This window comes from Amblyomma maculatum, chromosome 11 (genome assembly GCF_055883805.1).
Source record: "Amblyomma maculatum isolate TAMU_Amacu chromosome 11, ASM5588380v1, whole genome shotgun sequence".
Taxonomy (NCBI): domain Eukaryota; kingdom Metazoa; phylum Arthropoda; class Arachnida; order Ixodida; family Ixodidae; genus Amblyomma; species Amblyomma maculatum.
Window position 1 is genome coordinate 115,632,322 of NC_139354.1, and position 14,770 is coordinate 115,647,091.

General features: G+C 46.9%; 1 protein-coding gene across 1 annotated transcript in view; it reads right to left on the minus strand.

Annotated features, from left to right (window-relative positions):
- Positions 1 to 14,770, minus strand: part of Tudor-SN (Staphylococcal nuclease domain-containing protein 1) — a 44,889-nt gene that overhangs the window by 7,329 nt on the left and 22,790 nt on the right. Inside the window, exons 8-9 of the mRNA XM_084583941.1 lie at positions 8,673 to 9,510; positions 7,476 to 7,611 (exon numbers count right to left, since the gene is read on the minus strand). Of these exons, the coding sequence (XP_084440067.1) occupies positions 7,476 to 7,611; positions 8,673 to 9,510 (974 nt within the window). The remainder of the gene's footprint in view (positions 1 to 7,475; positions 7,612 to 8,672; positions 9,511 to 14,770) is intronic.

Below are 14,770 nucleotides of genomic sequence, written 5' to 3' on the forward strand. Positions count from 1 at the left end.
GTGAAAAAGCCTCGACATGCTAACGGGAGAAAAATTCACTATCATCGCATAATAGCAATTATTCATCCTCATAATTTTTTTCTGTGCTTGCTTGCGACAGCTTTCCAACTCTATCAATGCTGCAAACGGAATGCGCAGCTGATCCCTTATATAACAGACAGATACTGGAAAAGAGTTTTTGCCTGTTATGAGAGCGGTCTCTAACAAGCAGGCTCTCATGTTTTCACCACTTACTGATTTACGTCGTTAATCAGAGAATAGGAGTTCTACAAAAGAAGTCTATAGTATCTAGTTACATAAGCTTATAGTAGCTGCAAAATAGCAGTTTACTTTCTAGCCTGATATGGCGTCAAAATGCCATACGCTTTCTACTGACTGCAGAAAAATCAACCTCTACTCGCAATTTTGTCTGGTAGCTACATCATTTACCTTTCGTAGCTTTTTTTTATTGATAAAACTGAGTGGCTAGTAAATGACTTTTGACTGTTGGAAATACCATAATGTATTACAAAAAAAGAAGATAAAAAAAAAGCAAGAAAGCACTGTAGAGTAGCAGCCATGCTCAGTGAATGTGGTGAAAGGAGACCAACCATTTTTTTAGCCTGGACAATCGTGGACATCATCAGGAATAGCAGAGATCCAAAACAGCCACGTCCTCCCTTACAGCACCCTCCCGCATCCTTGGGCACAGTAGTCGAGCAACCTAACCACTGCACCGCCACAGCGGGGCGTGAACGAACCGAAGGGACATGCATAGGCGGTATGATGTTCCGATTAAGGGGGGACACGGGTCTTTGGGACCAAAAAATGACCAAAAAACCGATTTTCTGAAAATGGCATTTTTGGAATCTGTGGCTATTAATCTACAAGTTCACCAATTTTCTTCTTCCAGAAGTCAGTATTTTCAGCATAATAACGAATTGAAATCATCGCGCGGGCTGAATTTGCGCAGCAGCAGACGATAAAACGGCACATTTTTCGTTGCGCGCAACTGCCGTTCCGCCGGACCGATCTCGGCCATGTTAGGCTCGTTTGAAAGAGCGCTTTCTGGGTTTCAATTTCCCGCCGCTAGCGCTTGTCTGCCCTCAATGGCCACTGAGAAAAATAACCACAAAGAAAAACGAAAACGCGGCATCTGATTCGCTGCTGAGCGCACGTGACTGCAACTGAGCCATCCGATTGGCTGATTCTATCGCACGTCGTCTGCTTGCGGCGGGCCAGCAGCCGTTGAAAGCGTCCGAGACGCCATTTTGTTCTGAGTCGAGACCGAGGCGAGACGATGCCCCTCAGTAAATTCCGCTCGCGCCACAAATTCGGCAAAAAGAAGAAGAGTGCGCGCGGCGACAACTTTCGGAACCGTCCTGCGGCACCCGAAAGCTCCGAGGATGTGCAGGAGCCAGCGGCAAGTCAAGAAGTCCCCGCGGCCGAAATAGGCCTAGCGAGCTCGGCGGCGCCTACGCCCAGCGGACGCGTCCGCCACGACACGACGATGCTGCAGCCTTCGGACTTGATTGAAAAGAAAAGAAAAGCCGAAGGAATGCTGCAGGAGCTGGGTTCAACCGCAGCGACGAAGAGGAAAGCGGATTTCATCGCCACTTCTGATGCCCGTCTTCTTGACGCGACCGGCGGTTGCCGTGCGGACGATACGACGTTCACTGTTGTGAGTTTGGAGTCGCTGAACGAACTGTTGTCTGCTGTGAAATGTAAAGTGTGTGGCGGGGATGTCCATATTTCAAAAGGAAATCGTGAATATGGTCTAGCCGTTAAACTCTCTCTCGCGTGCGTGATTTGCGGGGACATTTCATCGGCATGGAGTTCGCCGCGCGTGCAAGGCAGCCAGAAGATAAATCCGTTTGCCGTGAATATCCTTGCTGCACGCGCGATGCAAAGTACCGGACATAGGCAAACGGCGCTGAATGATGTGTTTGCGGCGATGAACATATCTCATCGTGGCCTGCACACGAAAACGTGGCAGGACTACGTAAAGAGTAAGCTGACGCCCGCAGCAACACGCGCAGCCGAAGGAGTGTTGAAAGACAGCGCCCGTTCTGTTCGGCAACTCTATAACGAGTTGAACCTTGACAACCCCGGGAACATTTCTGTCTCTTTCGATGGTTCATGGATGACCCGGGGTCATTCATCCCACATCGGTGTCGGCGCCGTAGTAGAACTTTTTACTGGACTGGTACTTGACTATGTAGTTTTCAGTAACTTTTGTGCTGGGTGTGAGCGTGGGCCCAAAGAAGGTGACCCGTCCCATGAGGCGTGGAAAGAAAGCCACTTGTGCCAAAAGAACACGGACAAAAAGTCCGGTGAAATGGAAGTTCAGGCCGGACTTGTTTTGTTCGAAAGGTCACTGGAGAAACATGGCCTTAGGTACACGACCATGCTCTCAGACGGCGATAGCCGCACATTTCTTGCATTGCAAGAATCAGCTGTGTACGGCTACATCGAAATCAGCAAAGAAGATTGCACAAACCATGTGCAGAAGCGGATGGGAACGGCCCTACGCAATGCAATTGCCAAGCATAAAGGTGATGCAAAAGAGAGCTTGAGTGGCAAAGGAAAGCTGACAGGCGACCTTGTCACCAAGTTGACATCGTATTACAGCTGGGCCCTGAAGTCCCATGCTGGAGATGTTGGGGCAATGCATAAGGCAGTGATGGCTACCTATCATCACGTAACCTCCAATGATACCGTGTCAAATCACACCCTCTGCCCGACAGGCGCAAACTCGTGGTGCCGCCAGAATGCTGCTGCAGCCAAGGGAGAGCCTGCTCCCAAGCACAGATACAGTTTGCCACCACATGTGTGCAAAGCACTTTTGCCTATTTATGAGCGTTTGGCAGACCCAAAGCTGCTAGAGCGGTGCCAGCAGGGAAAAACCCAGAACAGTAATGAAAGCTTGCACTCCCTAATATGGTCACTCGCACCAAAGGAGCGCCATGCGTCACTGTTCTCCGTTCAAGCAGCTGTTGCGGAGGCTGTTGTCCGCTTCAATGCAGGAAACCTACAAGCATGCTCAAAAATACTGAGTGAGCTAGATATGAACCCTGGCGTCCAGAATATCAGGAGGATGGCTGAGAAGGACAGGCGCCGAACAGCCGAATCAGTACGCAAGCGTGCCTCTGCGGAAAAACATGCATCGGGCACTGAAAAAGCGGCATTCTAGTCAGCCCAAGCAGTCAGATTACATGCCTGGTGCATATTAGCTGTCTGCAAGTGTAAATATGTATATATCTTTTCGAAATTTTGAATAAATTGTGCCTAGTTTGTTTTTTCCCATTTTCTCAAAACTCAAATTTTGGACACTTGGCTGGTTTAGTTCGTCGATATCTCTGCATCTAGGACAGATAGAGATGTAATTCCTTTTTCTACATAAAGCTGAAGGTGCAGTGAATGCAATGATCGAAGCAGAATTCTTTATTCAAGCTTCAAAAATTTTTTATTTTGCCAAGTTAATTGAAGCATGATAGGCACGTCTTGAAGGACAACTTTCAAAGTGCAGCAAAATTGCTAATAAGGGTAAAATGGAAAAACTGCTTTGATCATTGCACTCTTTGGTCATTGTACTGTACCGCCATGCATTAAAAATGATGTTTTATAGAGGCGTTTTTTTTGCGCGGAAGTACTAATTAAATGAATAATTAATATTATTATCTCGGGAATTAACTGACATAGAGAAAAACAAGTTACATTTTTGAAATCAGCATAAAAATCTGAACAAGAGGGTATGATTTTATCAGGATTGGCTTTAAAATAATGAAAATAGCTCTAAGACCAGTGTCCCCCCTTAAGCAGCGAGTGTTAACCACTCTTTGAATTATTATGATTCTCACCTCGCAGCCCATTGCGTGGACATGCATTGCGCGGTCTCCCTACCTCCGCAAGCTGGGTCTTTTTTCGTAGTGATCCGAAATGGGAGGATCGCTGCCAGCCAGCTCACAGCTAGCTGCCGCTAAATCGTTGCGAGACGTAATGACGAGCTTCACTTTGTTTTCCAATCCGCAAGCGCGCAGCCACCATGCTGTGGTGCCAACAGATGGCCGTCAGCGCATTACTGCGCATGGGCTTCTTACTGTGTGCTCGTGGTCAAGACCACGAAGAAAGAGCTCCCGTGTTAAGTGTGAGATACTGACGATTGGAAATGTTGCAAACATTTCAGCACCAGCTCGGACAAACTAGAAATTTGCAATTTCTGAACGTTTAGGACAGGGGTCTCAAGCACGCAATCGCATGCTGCCCACAGAGCTGTGTGATACATCCCATTGGCTCCAAACATTGCAGCCCTTGCTCCAAAAGCAGATGCCAACTTTGTGAGCCAGTTTTACCACTAGACCATATTCCGAACTAAAATCGATTTAAAGGCCTTGTCCACAGACAGATTGTGTTCTTTGTGAAAATGAAAGACGGTCACTGGTGCCTTAATTGGCACGAACTTCGGACAGACATCAGCTGCCTTCAAGGCTGACCGTAATCAAAAGTCTTGGTTAGTTATAAGGGGGTTTTTGGTGCATAAGCTACAGTGGTTATCATGCGCCACACACAAGGTTCAACTGCTTGTTAAGAGTGTTAAACACATTGCTCAACTGGAACATCATACCGCTTCTGCATAACCATCATTTCTACCATAATCAAACTTGCTTAACTTTTTATTAATATTAATGTTTTTAATTTCCCACTGTTTTGGGTTACTCATTCATTATACTGTTACTTCTGCCCATTTGCGGCTCCTGGCCCAGGAGGGACGAAATAATGCCCTCATAGCAGTACGAGTTTGAGACCCTGGCTAAACAGGTTCTAATAAATACAAATTGCGAAAATGCGGTGCGAACTAAGGGGGGTATGAGGGTCTTGAAAAAACCCCTTTTTTTATTTTTAAACATATCTTGTTGAAACTTACCATGCAAATGCAAAACAGAATTACGATTTTAAACATGTATTTACATTTCAAATATCTCATTTCAAGGAGAAGATATGGCAAAATAAATGTCCTAATTAGGTAATTTTTTACGGGCTGTTACGGTCATTTCTCATTAAAAAAAAGACCTCATTTAGGAACATGCAGAAACTTCAAAAGGTCCACCGCACATCCTAAAGCTTTCCTTTTTTTTTAATTGTGGTATATCAGCTTTTGGCTAATACCTGCAACATACTTTTTCTTTCCTACTTCATTATTTACAGTCTAGCCCGGTTATAGCGAAGCCGCTTATAGTGAAATAGCGGTTATAACGAAGAAAGTTCAATTTCCTATTCCCATTTTTGCATTTTCAATACAATTTGGGTCCAGTTTTAACCAAGTAAATAAGCGCACGTCAGCGGATATAGCGAAGTGATTTTGTACCAAATGAAAATGTATCAATCAAAACACTTTTACGCCTTCAGGCAAATTTTTGTTCAAAAATAAGGACAAAATTTGGCTGATGGCCGCATGCGCAGCGTCGTCTGCACTCCCGCGAAGCGAAAGGTTGCTTCACTGCATCGCTTGGCTTGTAGTCTTCGCCATGCAGCGTCCAGTCGAGCTGGTTGCACGGCAAAAAGGCAATTTTTAATGACGTCACGGAGCAGCGTTCCACTTGGCGAATCGCGGTTCTTGAATTTCTCTCCATTCGGGTCTGAGCCCGGAAGAGAAACAGTCTGGCAGAAATCGTTGCGGGAGTGAGATAGCGAGAGAAGCGAGAGCGTTTCCTCCACTTTCGCGGATCTTTGTATGCGCTTCTCTCGCTGACGCCATTATGCCTTCCGGCCTCGTTCAGCTTTTTACCTTTGATATCTCATGACCCCTGACTTCGCCTGGACAATTTTTAAACAGTGGACCTACTCAGTTATCTCCTTTCTCAAACACAAACCCTTCGATTTCTCGACAACGTTGAGTTTTGCGAGCCCCAACACCTCAACGGGCAAGAGAAAAGTGTCGTCATCGAAGACGAAGCGTGCCATTCTGGACGAAGTGCGTCAAAACATGAAGAGTGATATCGCACAGTCCACACTCAACGATAATCAAGAACGACAGCAAGATCGATGCCATTTTCGACGACGGCATTGGCAGCGGGGACCGAAAGAGGATTCGGTGCAGTGGCATACGCCAACGTAGAAGCCGCACTTTACATGTGGATCTTGGATGCCCGATCAAAGAACATCCTGCTGAGTGGACCCGTCATGCTAGTGAAGGCTAAGGACTTGGGCTTCGCCAAGTTGCCAAGCTGCAACCTATGGACCAGGGGTTTATCGCTAACTTCAAGGTCCACTACCAGCGCCGAGTGATCGAGCGCCTTCTGATCGATGCTCGCCGACAACATGGCCGAGACGAAGGTCCCTTTGGTGAAGGCCATTTATTTTGCAAGCGGAGCCTGGAGGGACGTGAAGCATCTGACTATCGCTCACTGCTTTAAGAAAGCTGGCTTCTCCCAAAGCAGCAGTGTGGACACGGCGCCTGCTGAGGACGAATCTGTCGCGGTTGACAACACTGCAACAGCTGATGGTGCCACCACGACAGCTTGCTTGAAGCAGCTATGGAAGTCCGCTAGTGAGTTGGACTTTGTGCCTCCAGGTCTGTCCCCCATGAACTTCATTTCCACCAATGCCGAACTTGTTGCCGAGGAATTCACGCTTGACGAAGTCATCATGGAAGGAACGGATAGCACCTCCAAGAGTGACTGCGACGATGCCGGTTGCGCCCAGCCGGTGACTTTCGCAGTAGCCATCGCAGCTGTTGACACACTACGGATGTACCTCGAGAGTTCAGAGCAGAACTTCAGTTTGCAGTTGGACGGTATGGAGGCTGCGATCCTGAACACCGCACTTGCGTGTTCAGGGAAAGCTGAACCACTTCGTCCAGCTACAATAAAACAATTTGCACAAATTTGACTCTTTTTTTTTCGTAGTCCAGATACAACGAAATGGCTGATAAGCAAAGCGATTTCCAATTCCCGTCGGCTTCATTATAACCGGGCTAGACTGCATTTATGACTAAGAAAACAATACAATATGATTTACCTAGGCTTAGCATGTGCACTGAAGCTCCCGAAATAAAAAATTAAAAACCGCCCTGTGTCGTCGCCTCCCTCTGTCCTCTGCTGCAGTTTTTAATTTTCCAATGTCTTTATTAACTGCCCTACATACCTCCTAAACTTTTAAAAGTTTGTATGTGCCTAAAAGGCGTCCTTTTTAATGAGAGGTTACCATAATGGCCCGTAAGAAACCGACACATTATTTTTCCATACCTTCTCTTCATGAAAAGATGTTTAAAATCAGCATTCTATTCTGCAGTTGCATGCCAAGTTTCAACAAGACATGGTAACAAATGAAGTTTTCAAAATCATCATCCCCCTTAAACTGAACAGCAAATGCTATTCGCAAGCTATTTCAAGTTTTGGATATCTATGCACCCCTAACAGAAATCCCAGGCATCCAATATGTCGGCCAATAAGTTATAGCATTCAATCGGAGAGCATGACGCTGTGCCCTGAGCTTACCGTCGTCATAGAACTGAACGTAGAAGGACAGGTCCGGCTTGACCTCCGTGAGGACCACTTTGCGGTAGTTGCTCTTGCGGTCGGTGATCACCTCTTGGGGCTTGGTCTCCTCGGTCTCCTCGTAGTCCTCCCACATCTGCACAATGCATCGTAATGTAACTGTACTGTAACTTTGTAACCAAGGGTTGGATGGTGTAAAAAGGAAACAAACATTGCACAGAGTAAGCCAAACATGCGCCAGGCCATAGCGACAGCAGCTCTACCAGCCAGCATCAGCCAGTCAAACTGGCCCAGCCCAGTGTCATTTTGGATACAGATTGAATGTCGTTAGCATTCCTCTATTTTCTTTTTCTCACAGCTTAGCTCATTTTTTTCCCATTTTCCCGAGTCATTCCACTGTGCTGTGAAGTCTTCCTATACACGACGAAGCTGCTTATGATGGGTTTGACATTGTGGCAGTGGAGCTACACCATGCTGCACCATTAACAATGCGGGAGGACTTTATGGTTCCGAAGAGTTCTGCTTCGATGCTCCCCAAAGTATGCACACAAAATGACGGCAATGTGAAAGGCAGTTGCTGCCGTGCTGATCTCTTCGAATCAGGCAACCATTGACCAGCCTTTACCAATAAATTTACTGTGATGCAAGCAGTTCTGCACCATTTTTTTTTTTCTTAGGGAGAAGGGGGGGGGGGGAACTTTCATACTTATAACAGTTTTTCTAGTACCCTGAACTTAAAATTGACATTGACAAAACTTTATTGCACTGTATCTTCTTGCCAAAAGCGATCTTAGAGAAAGCAATGTGTATTATGCAAAATGCTATAAAATGTTTTCTTTCTTTTTTTACCATTTTTTTGCAAGATGATGCCACTTGCCATGACTGCTACAAAGCCCTTTGCCATAATGAAGTGGTGCTTCCAGCATCGCCAATAGCTTTATGCATTCAATCATTTGACACAACTGCAAATAATTGTTGCAGCTGCATTGTCTTCCCTCTGAGAAGCACAAGGCCATGTCGTCTAGTTTTGGTGCGTTTCGACCAATCAGATGACTCCAGGCCAAGGAGATAGCGACACTTTCGATAACAACGCAAACTCGAAATAAGGGTCCTGGTGTTACCGATATACACTTAACATCCTACGGGTGGCTTTTGGCAGCATTTCCGAGGCTACCTCCTGTAATTCAGATGCCCTACCTTAAGCCTCTGCTGTTTGGCCTGTTCCTCTGCAAGCTGGAGGGCGCGGAAGTGGACAGACCGCTCGGCCGTGAAGTGGACCGATGCGAGACCCTCCTTGACCAGGGCCACGGACAGGTTGACACCCTCGACAGTGAGCCAGCCGATGAAGTTGCCCGCCTTGTCCATGCCCTCCACTTCCACCTCCACCTCGCGCTGCAGGCACAGTGAGCGCGTGAAGTGCAGCGCCTCATCTCCGAAGCGTTCACCGGGCACCGCCTGTCCGCCCTGTTGGCGAGCGGCACGCGGGCACGAGATCCCTGCTAGCAGGAAGGTGGCCAGGCAGTTCTCGCGCGGCACGTACAACCGCAGCCGCGACCCGCTGGCCACAAACTCCACGACGGCCTCCATCTTGCCCGCCCTCTGGAGGAAGGGCAAGAACTGCTTGCACTTGGCCAGGTCGCCGGCTAGGTCGACGACCCGGTGGACAGAGGCCTCCTTCTTGGAGTGCAGCCCCCGGGCAGACTTCTGCGCCTTCATCTCAGCAGCCAGCAGGTCATTGTAGTGGGCTGACCGCTGGTCATCATCCTGGCGGTAGCGCACCACGGTGGCCAACCCTTTGCCGACCAGGGCCTCGGCCACGTTGATGCCGCCGATGGTGACTGTGCAGCACGTCTTCTCAGGGAAAGAGTTGGAGGCGGGCTGCTTGTAGTCGACAGACACCTGAACCTGCTTGCCAATGAGCTTCTTGCGCAGAAACTCTCGAGCCTCGTACATGAACGGGATGTCATAGAGGGGCCGAAAGCTTCGCTCCTTGGCTGTGGTGCCCGGCGCAGGCTCCTTGGCTTCCTCAGCACGCCTGCAGCAAAAGGTATGGGAAATTGTAATGCTGTAAGATCAAAGAAGACAGCTGGGCAAGGTTGTACATTTGACTAAGTGACAGCAACATAGCAACTGACGTGTAACATACAAGGGACAGCGAAAGAAGGCAACTGACCGGACAGTATGCCAGACTTCAAGTAAGGTTTATTGTCCGTGTAAAAGAAGAACACAGTTTTGCATTACCGTACGCTCAGGAAATTCCTTGTGAGCCCTTCCTTACCCCTTTCTTTATTGACGAAGCAATCTATCGTAAAACAGCATACAAAAACTCAAAAAACACATTAACACATTTTTCGACAGATAGTCTTATTAACTCTTTTCAGTGAGGGTGGCTATTGAAGGGGTGCCCATGCACTTGTCCCCAGCCTTATCGATGCAAAATGCCCCAAAAATTTCTATGTCTAGTTGCCTGTCTCCCTGGCTGTACCTAGCGTGCTGACCCACCGGTTGCCTTCTGTCTCTGTCCCTTGTCTGTTACACTAGTTGCTATGTTGCAGTCACTTAATTGTAGGCAATGCCACGCTGCCACAATATTGCAAGGCCACTGTTGTGGTAACTGAACAGCATTAATTTTATCTCACACCAGTATTCCAACATAAATCAAGATTAGGAAAGCCAAGCACAAAAGAGGTACTGTGGTCACACAAGTACAATCAGAGTATTTTTCTGCACTACATCGGTTTCAGAACGTACCTCGCATAATATATGAAAGCTTAAGACTCAACTGTTGTGTTGCGTTGGTTTTTATGGTGCATAAGCAACTAAGACTATCAAACGCCAAGAATGAGCTTAATGCCCATGCTTGTTGTATTTACTATTAGGGATTGTAATTATTCCACCTATATTTGTCATTCGCACTTGCTTCTTTTAAAAAAGAAAGATACAGTTCAACAATGGCATTCTTATTTAAAACCAACGCCACATCAAAATGGACATGTTCAATGTAAACAGCATCAATGTTTCAAGGCGATAGCGCTAAGGGGCCCTGTTTTGCAGAAAACCCGGTGTCAGTGTTGTGAGAAAAAAATTATGAGCAGCGTTCCGGCAGGTGGTAGTAGTTGGCAAGTGACGCAGCCTGACATGAATTCATCAGTGACGCATGGCATCATGAGACCAAATCACATGGCTCAGTTGCCAACTCGGGCTCCTCCTTTGGGACCGGAGGGTGGCATGGGAATCAAACTCTCCGGGACCTTTTGACCCCGAGTCAGGCAAGCTGCCCCAGGTCACGTGGACACATTCGTATGACTTGGTTAAAGTGGCACTTTATATCAATGCTGGGTCAGTTTTTCTCGTACGACTGTATGCTAAAGATTATGTGCAAGATAACATATTAGCTGTACCGCACCCCGCGGGCGAACGCGCTGGCTTAGATGAAGCCCAGATGCGAAACAAATCTGTTACTGAGAGTCCACTGAAGCGGCACTTTTTGAGGATTCTTCATGGCGGTCTATCTGCCATACAGTGAAGCATCCTCAACTCTGCAGGGCTGTACGCGCGGCTACAGCGCCACACTGCGTTCAGGGCCCCATATTTATAGCTTAATTTTTCCCTAGGTGCCTGGCACCAGAGAAAAAGGTGATTTGCTATTAGCTCACATATGACACACCCATGCCAAAGAGGACTTCATGATTACGGTTATTTAAGTGAGTGGCACAGCTGCAGCCAAACCTGGTCTGACAGTACATGCTCCATAAAGCTGCGTTAACGCCATACAGTTTACAGTTCAACCTCTACGTAACGAACCTCAACTGTGGTGAATTCCTTTACATTACGAAGTTTCTCAACTCCCCAACACCACACTCAGAATCATGTGTACTGAGAACTCTTTGTAACGCAACTGTTGCGTCATTACGCTGGCTATCTGTTATCTGGTATTGAAAATTTGGTAGAACTGCGCAAAAGTCTTGGGACAATAAAATATGAACTGCATGACAGGAATGTCCCATGCACCAGCGCCTACAAACACCCTCGTGATTTCTCACTCACAATGCTGACGAGCTAGATTTTTATGGAGAATGGGGCCTCTAATGCTAATGCGTTAAAATTGTAGACTTTATTCAATTGCATTATGACCAGGTTTAACTGTACCTGCAAAACTGCCAGTGCAGGTGACGCTCGTAGTTTATTTCTCCGGTAAAATAGCCAAGATTTTAGCACTAACTAGCCTTTGCCTCATCAAAATGCAGTGATCTGTGAATACTGGCCAATGTAAACACTAAATTTGGGTTCACACTGACTGGGTGATGTGACAGACACAAGAACAATGTTGTCCTCTTAGTGCATTTTGCGTCACACTGTCAACACGAGCGATTGCAAATTAGACCAAATAAAACTTCCGATTAAATGAAGGCTATTTGTATGATGGTGCCTTTGTGCTACTGGAATAGAGTATAACGGATGTCAGCCTACAGTGCACATAACTCAAACCAAACACAGCATTATGACAAGAACAAGGTTAATCCTTTCTTAGATGGCATGCTGGTTATCGTTGCACTGTGTTTGCACTGCCAACCAGGTTGGATTTCAAAACAAAATTCAAATAAATCTGCTTCACTCCTCTGAATGCTCATGGCCATCCAAACCTAGCGACATTAGGCACTCTTATGTAGCAGCTGATTAATGACATAAAAGGAGAACCGAAAGGACTATTTTCTGGTAATAACTAAGCACAAGAGATGAGACTCATAATTGGTGTGTATCCAGGAATTGATTTAAAAAAAAATAATAATAATAATTTTTCAAACAAAGGCTACAAAAAAACCAGCCATTAAAGATGGATTTTCACACTGCAGACTATTGGCCTACAAACCAGGCATCGTGCAGTCCGTAAGATGCGCGCCTGGCTCATGTATAAAAAAAAAGCTATGTGTATGTCTAATCAGCTTATTGCCACTCCTTCAAACTTCGCCTTCCACACTTGGTGGTAAGCGGATTAGGCATATACCATGTTACAGTCACCAAATATTATGAGCCCGTTGTCTGTCATGTGAATCTACCTCAGCAAGCAATGGAAGCAAAAGAACTCTTAGAACTAAGTGCGTGAGCCTACTTGCATAGCTTGTGGACAGCATTTTGCTGTGTTTATGAGGACAATGCAGAGAGCTACCGAATAAAAACTCGTAGGGGTAACATTAGGAGATAGGAAGCGTGCAGAGTGGGTCAGAGAAATAATTCAAGTTACTGACATTCTAGTGAAAATCAAGAAGAAATGGGCGTGGGCAGGACATGCAGTGCGAAGAGAGGATAACCAATGGTCACTAAGGGTAACAAACTGGATTCCAAGGGAGGGAAAGCTTTGTAGCAGGGGGCTACAGAAAGTTAGGTGGGTGGATGAGTTTAAAGTCGCTCAGACTATGTGCGCAACGTACGGATCATTCGTAAGGATCGTAAGCGTAAGCGCAAAAAACGTAATATGTGTGTACAGACTGCTGTCACATTGAGTGTACGATGTGCAACGTCCGCAGCCAGCGTGGGCGTAAATGTCAGGGAACCCGCGACTTTTAAGACCAGCACAGATAGATTGGGTCAGAGAAATAACTCAAGTTACTGACATTCTAGTGGAAATCAAGACGAAGAAATGGGCATGGGCAGGACATGTAGTGCGAAGAGAGGATAACCGATGGTCGCTTAGGGTAACAAACTGGATTCCAAGGGAAGGAAAGCGTAGCAGGGGGCGGCAGAAAGTTAGGTGGGCGGATGAGGTTAAGAAGTTCACAGGGGTCAAGTGGATGCAGCTAGCACAGAACCGGGTTAATTGGAGAAATATGAGAGGCCTTCACCCTGCAGTGGGTATAGTCAGGCTGATGATGATGATGATATGTCTGTTACTGCGGGACCAATGCACACAGCTGTTTTGGTTTTCCCTTTTCGGTCACGGGGCTAACCAGCTAGCAGGCGGCACCATCCAACGCTTCTACGTTGCTGCAGTGTCTCGGCTCGCCGGTGTTGTGTCGGTGATTGTGTCTGCCCGCAGCTTGATCATGTGCAGTGCGGAATCTTCTTCACCGTGGTATTATCAGCCTCTCATAAAAAAAAAAAAAAAAAAAAAGTTCGACAGAGGCCAATTCTCTACTACCAGCGGCTGAAATAGCACCGAGAGAAGTGCAAAACGATGCCTGGCTGCAAATTGCCAGAGCGCCGAGTCAAAGCAGTAAGTGCTTTTTCAATCCCTTTTTTCATGTGCGAACAAGCTCTCAACAATCAAATGCTTCCTCTAAAACTTAGAAAAGTGAGGTTATAGAGGCGGGGGATGCCCGCTTCGTCCCAATGCATTCTCAGCCCATCGGCTCCGTTGGCAAGTGACGAAACAGTTGGCCTGCAGCGAAAGGCCAATGCGGGGCGATATTGCGGTTGGGCCACAGAACGGAGCTGGCGCGGACTCATCGATGTTTGAAAGCTCATCGTAAAAGAGAAAAAGAAAACGGTGTCTTCCGAGAAGGGACGAGGCTCCACGGACGTTTCGGTGTCTGTCGCGCGCCCCAGATCATTGTTTGGATTCAGTAGTACGACCTTTGAGTCACCACCCCGGCCCGTCTTCAAGATCGCTCTGGGGCACTGGTAAACTGAATATTGCAATCACGGATGCAGGAAACTACATGCGAGTGGAAGTTGTTAAAAAAAAAAAAGTATGCTGCTTTTTTCTTTTGGCCATGTGTTGCGGGCGGCACGGCTAAAGGAGTATATTGGGAAAGCGTGAGGATGGAAGCTGGCGTGCAAGACGGGTGCCGGACCATACGCATGCGCTATCAAAGATTTGACAAACCCATATTTTATTCGTCTGTCTGCGTAGGTTGAGCGCACAGACGATGATAAGCTCATTTTAAGCTTAAAGAGCCCCGAACTCCGCTATAAGCCACTTGCTAACAGGCACCATGTTGAGAAATGCTAGACCCAGTTGGCCCAGAGTGGTGATTGGCTGGTTGTAAAGAACGCATCTTACCGAACGGCCCAGTGTGAACATGAGTGGTCGCAAATTATGTAAACGGGAGTTCCAGCAGCTATGCGCACTGCGATAAATACGACACTTACGACGGAGGCGACTGTAGTCTGAACGCGGCTTAAGAAGTTCGCTGGGATCAAGTGGATGCAGCTAGCACATGATCGGGTTAGTTGGAGGAGTGTCAGAGAGGCTTTCGCCCTGCAGTGAGTATAATCCAGCTGATGACGATGCTGATGCAGGTCAATAGATAGGATGGCCTGCCTGCAGTAGAAGGCAAGCTGCCCATTGTTGACGA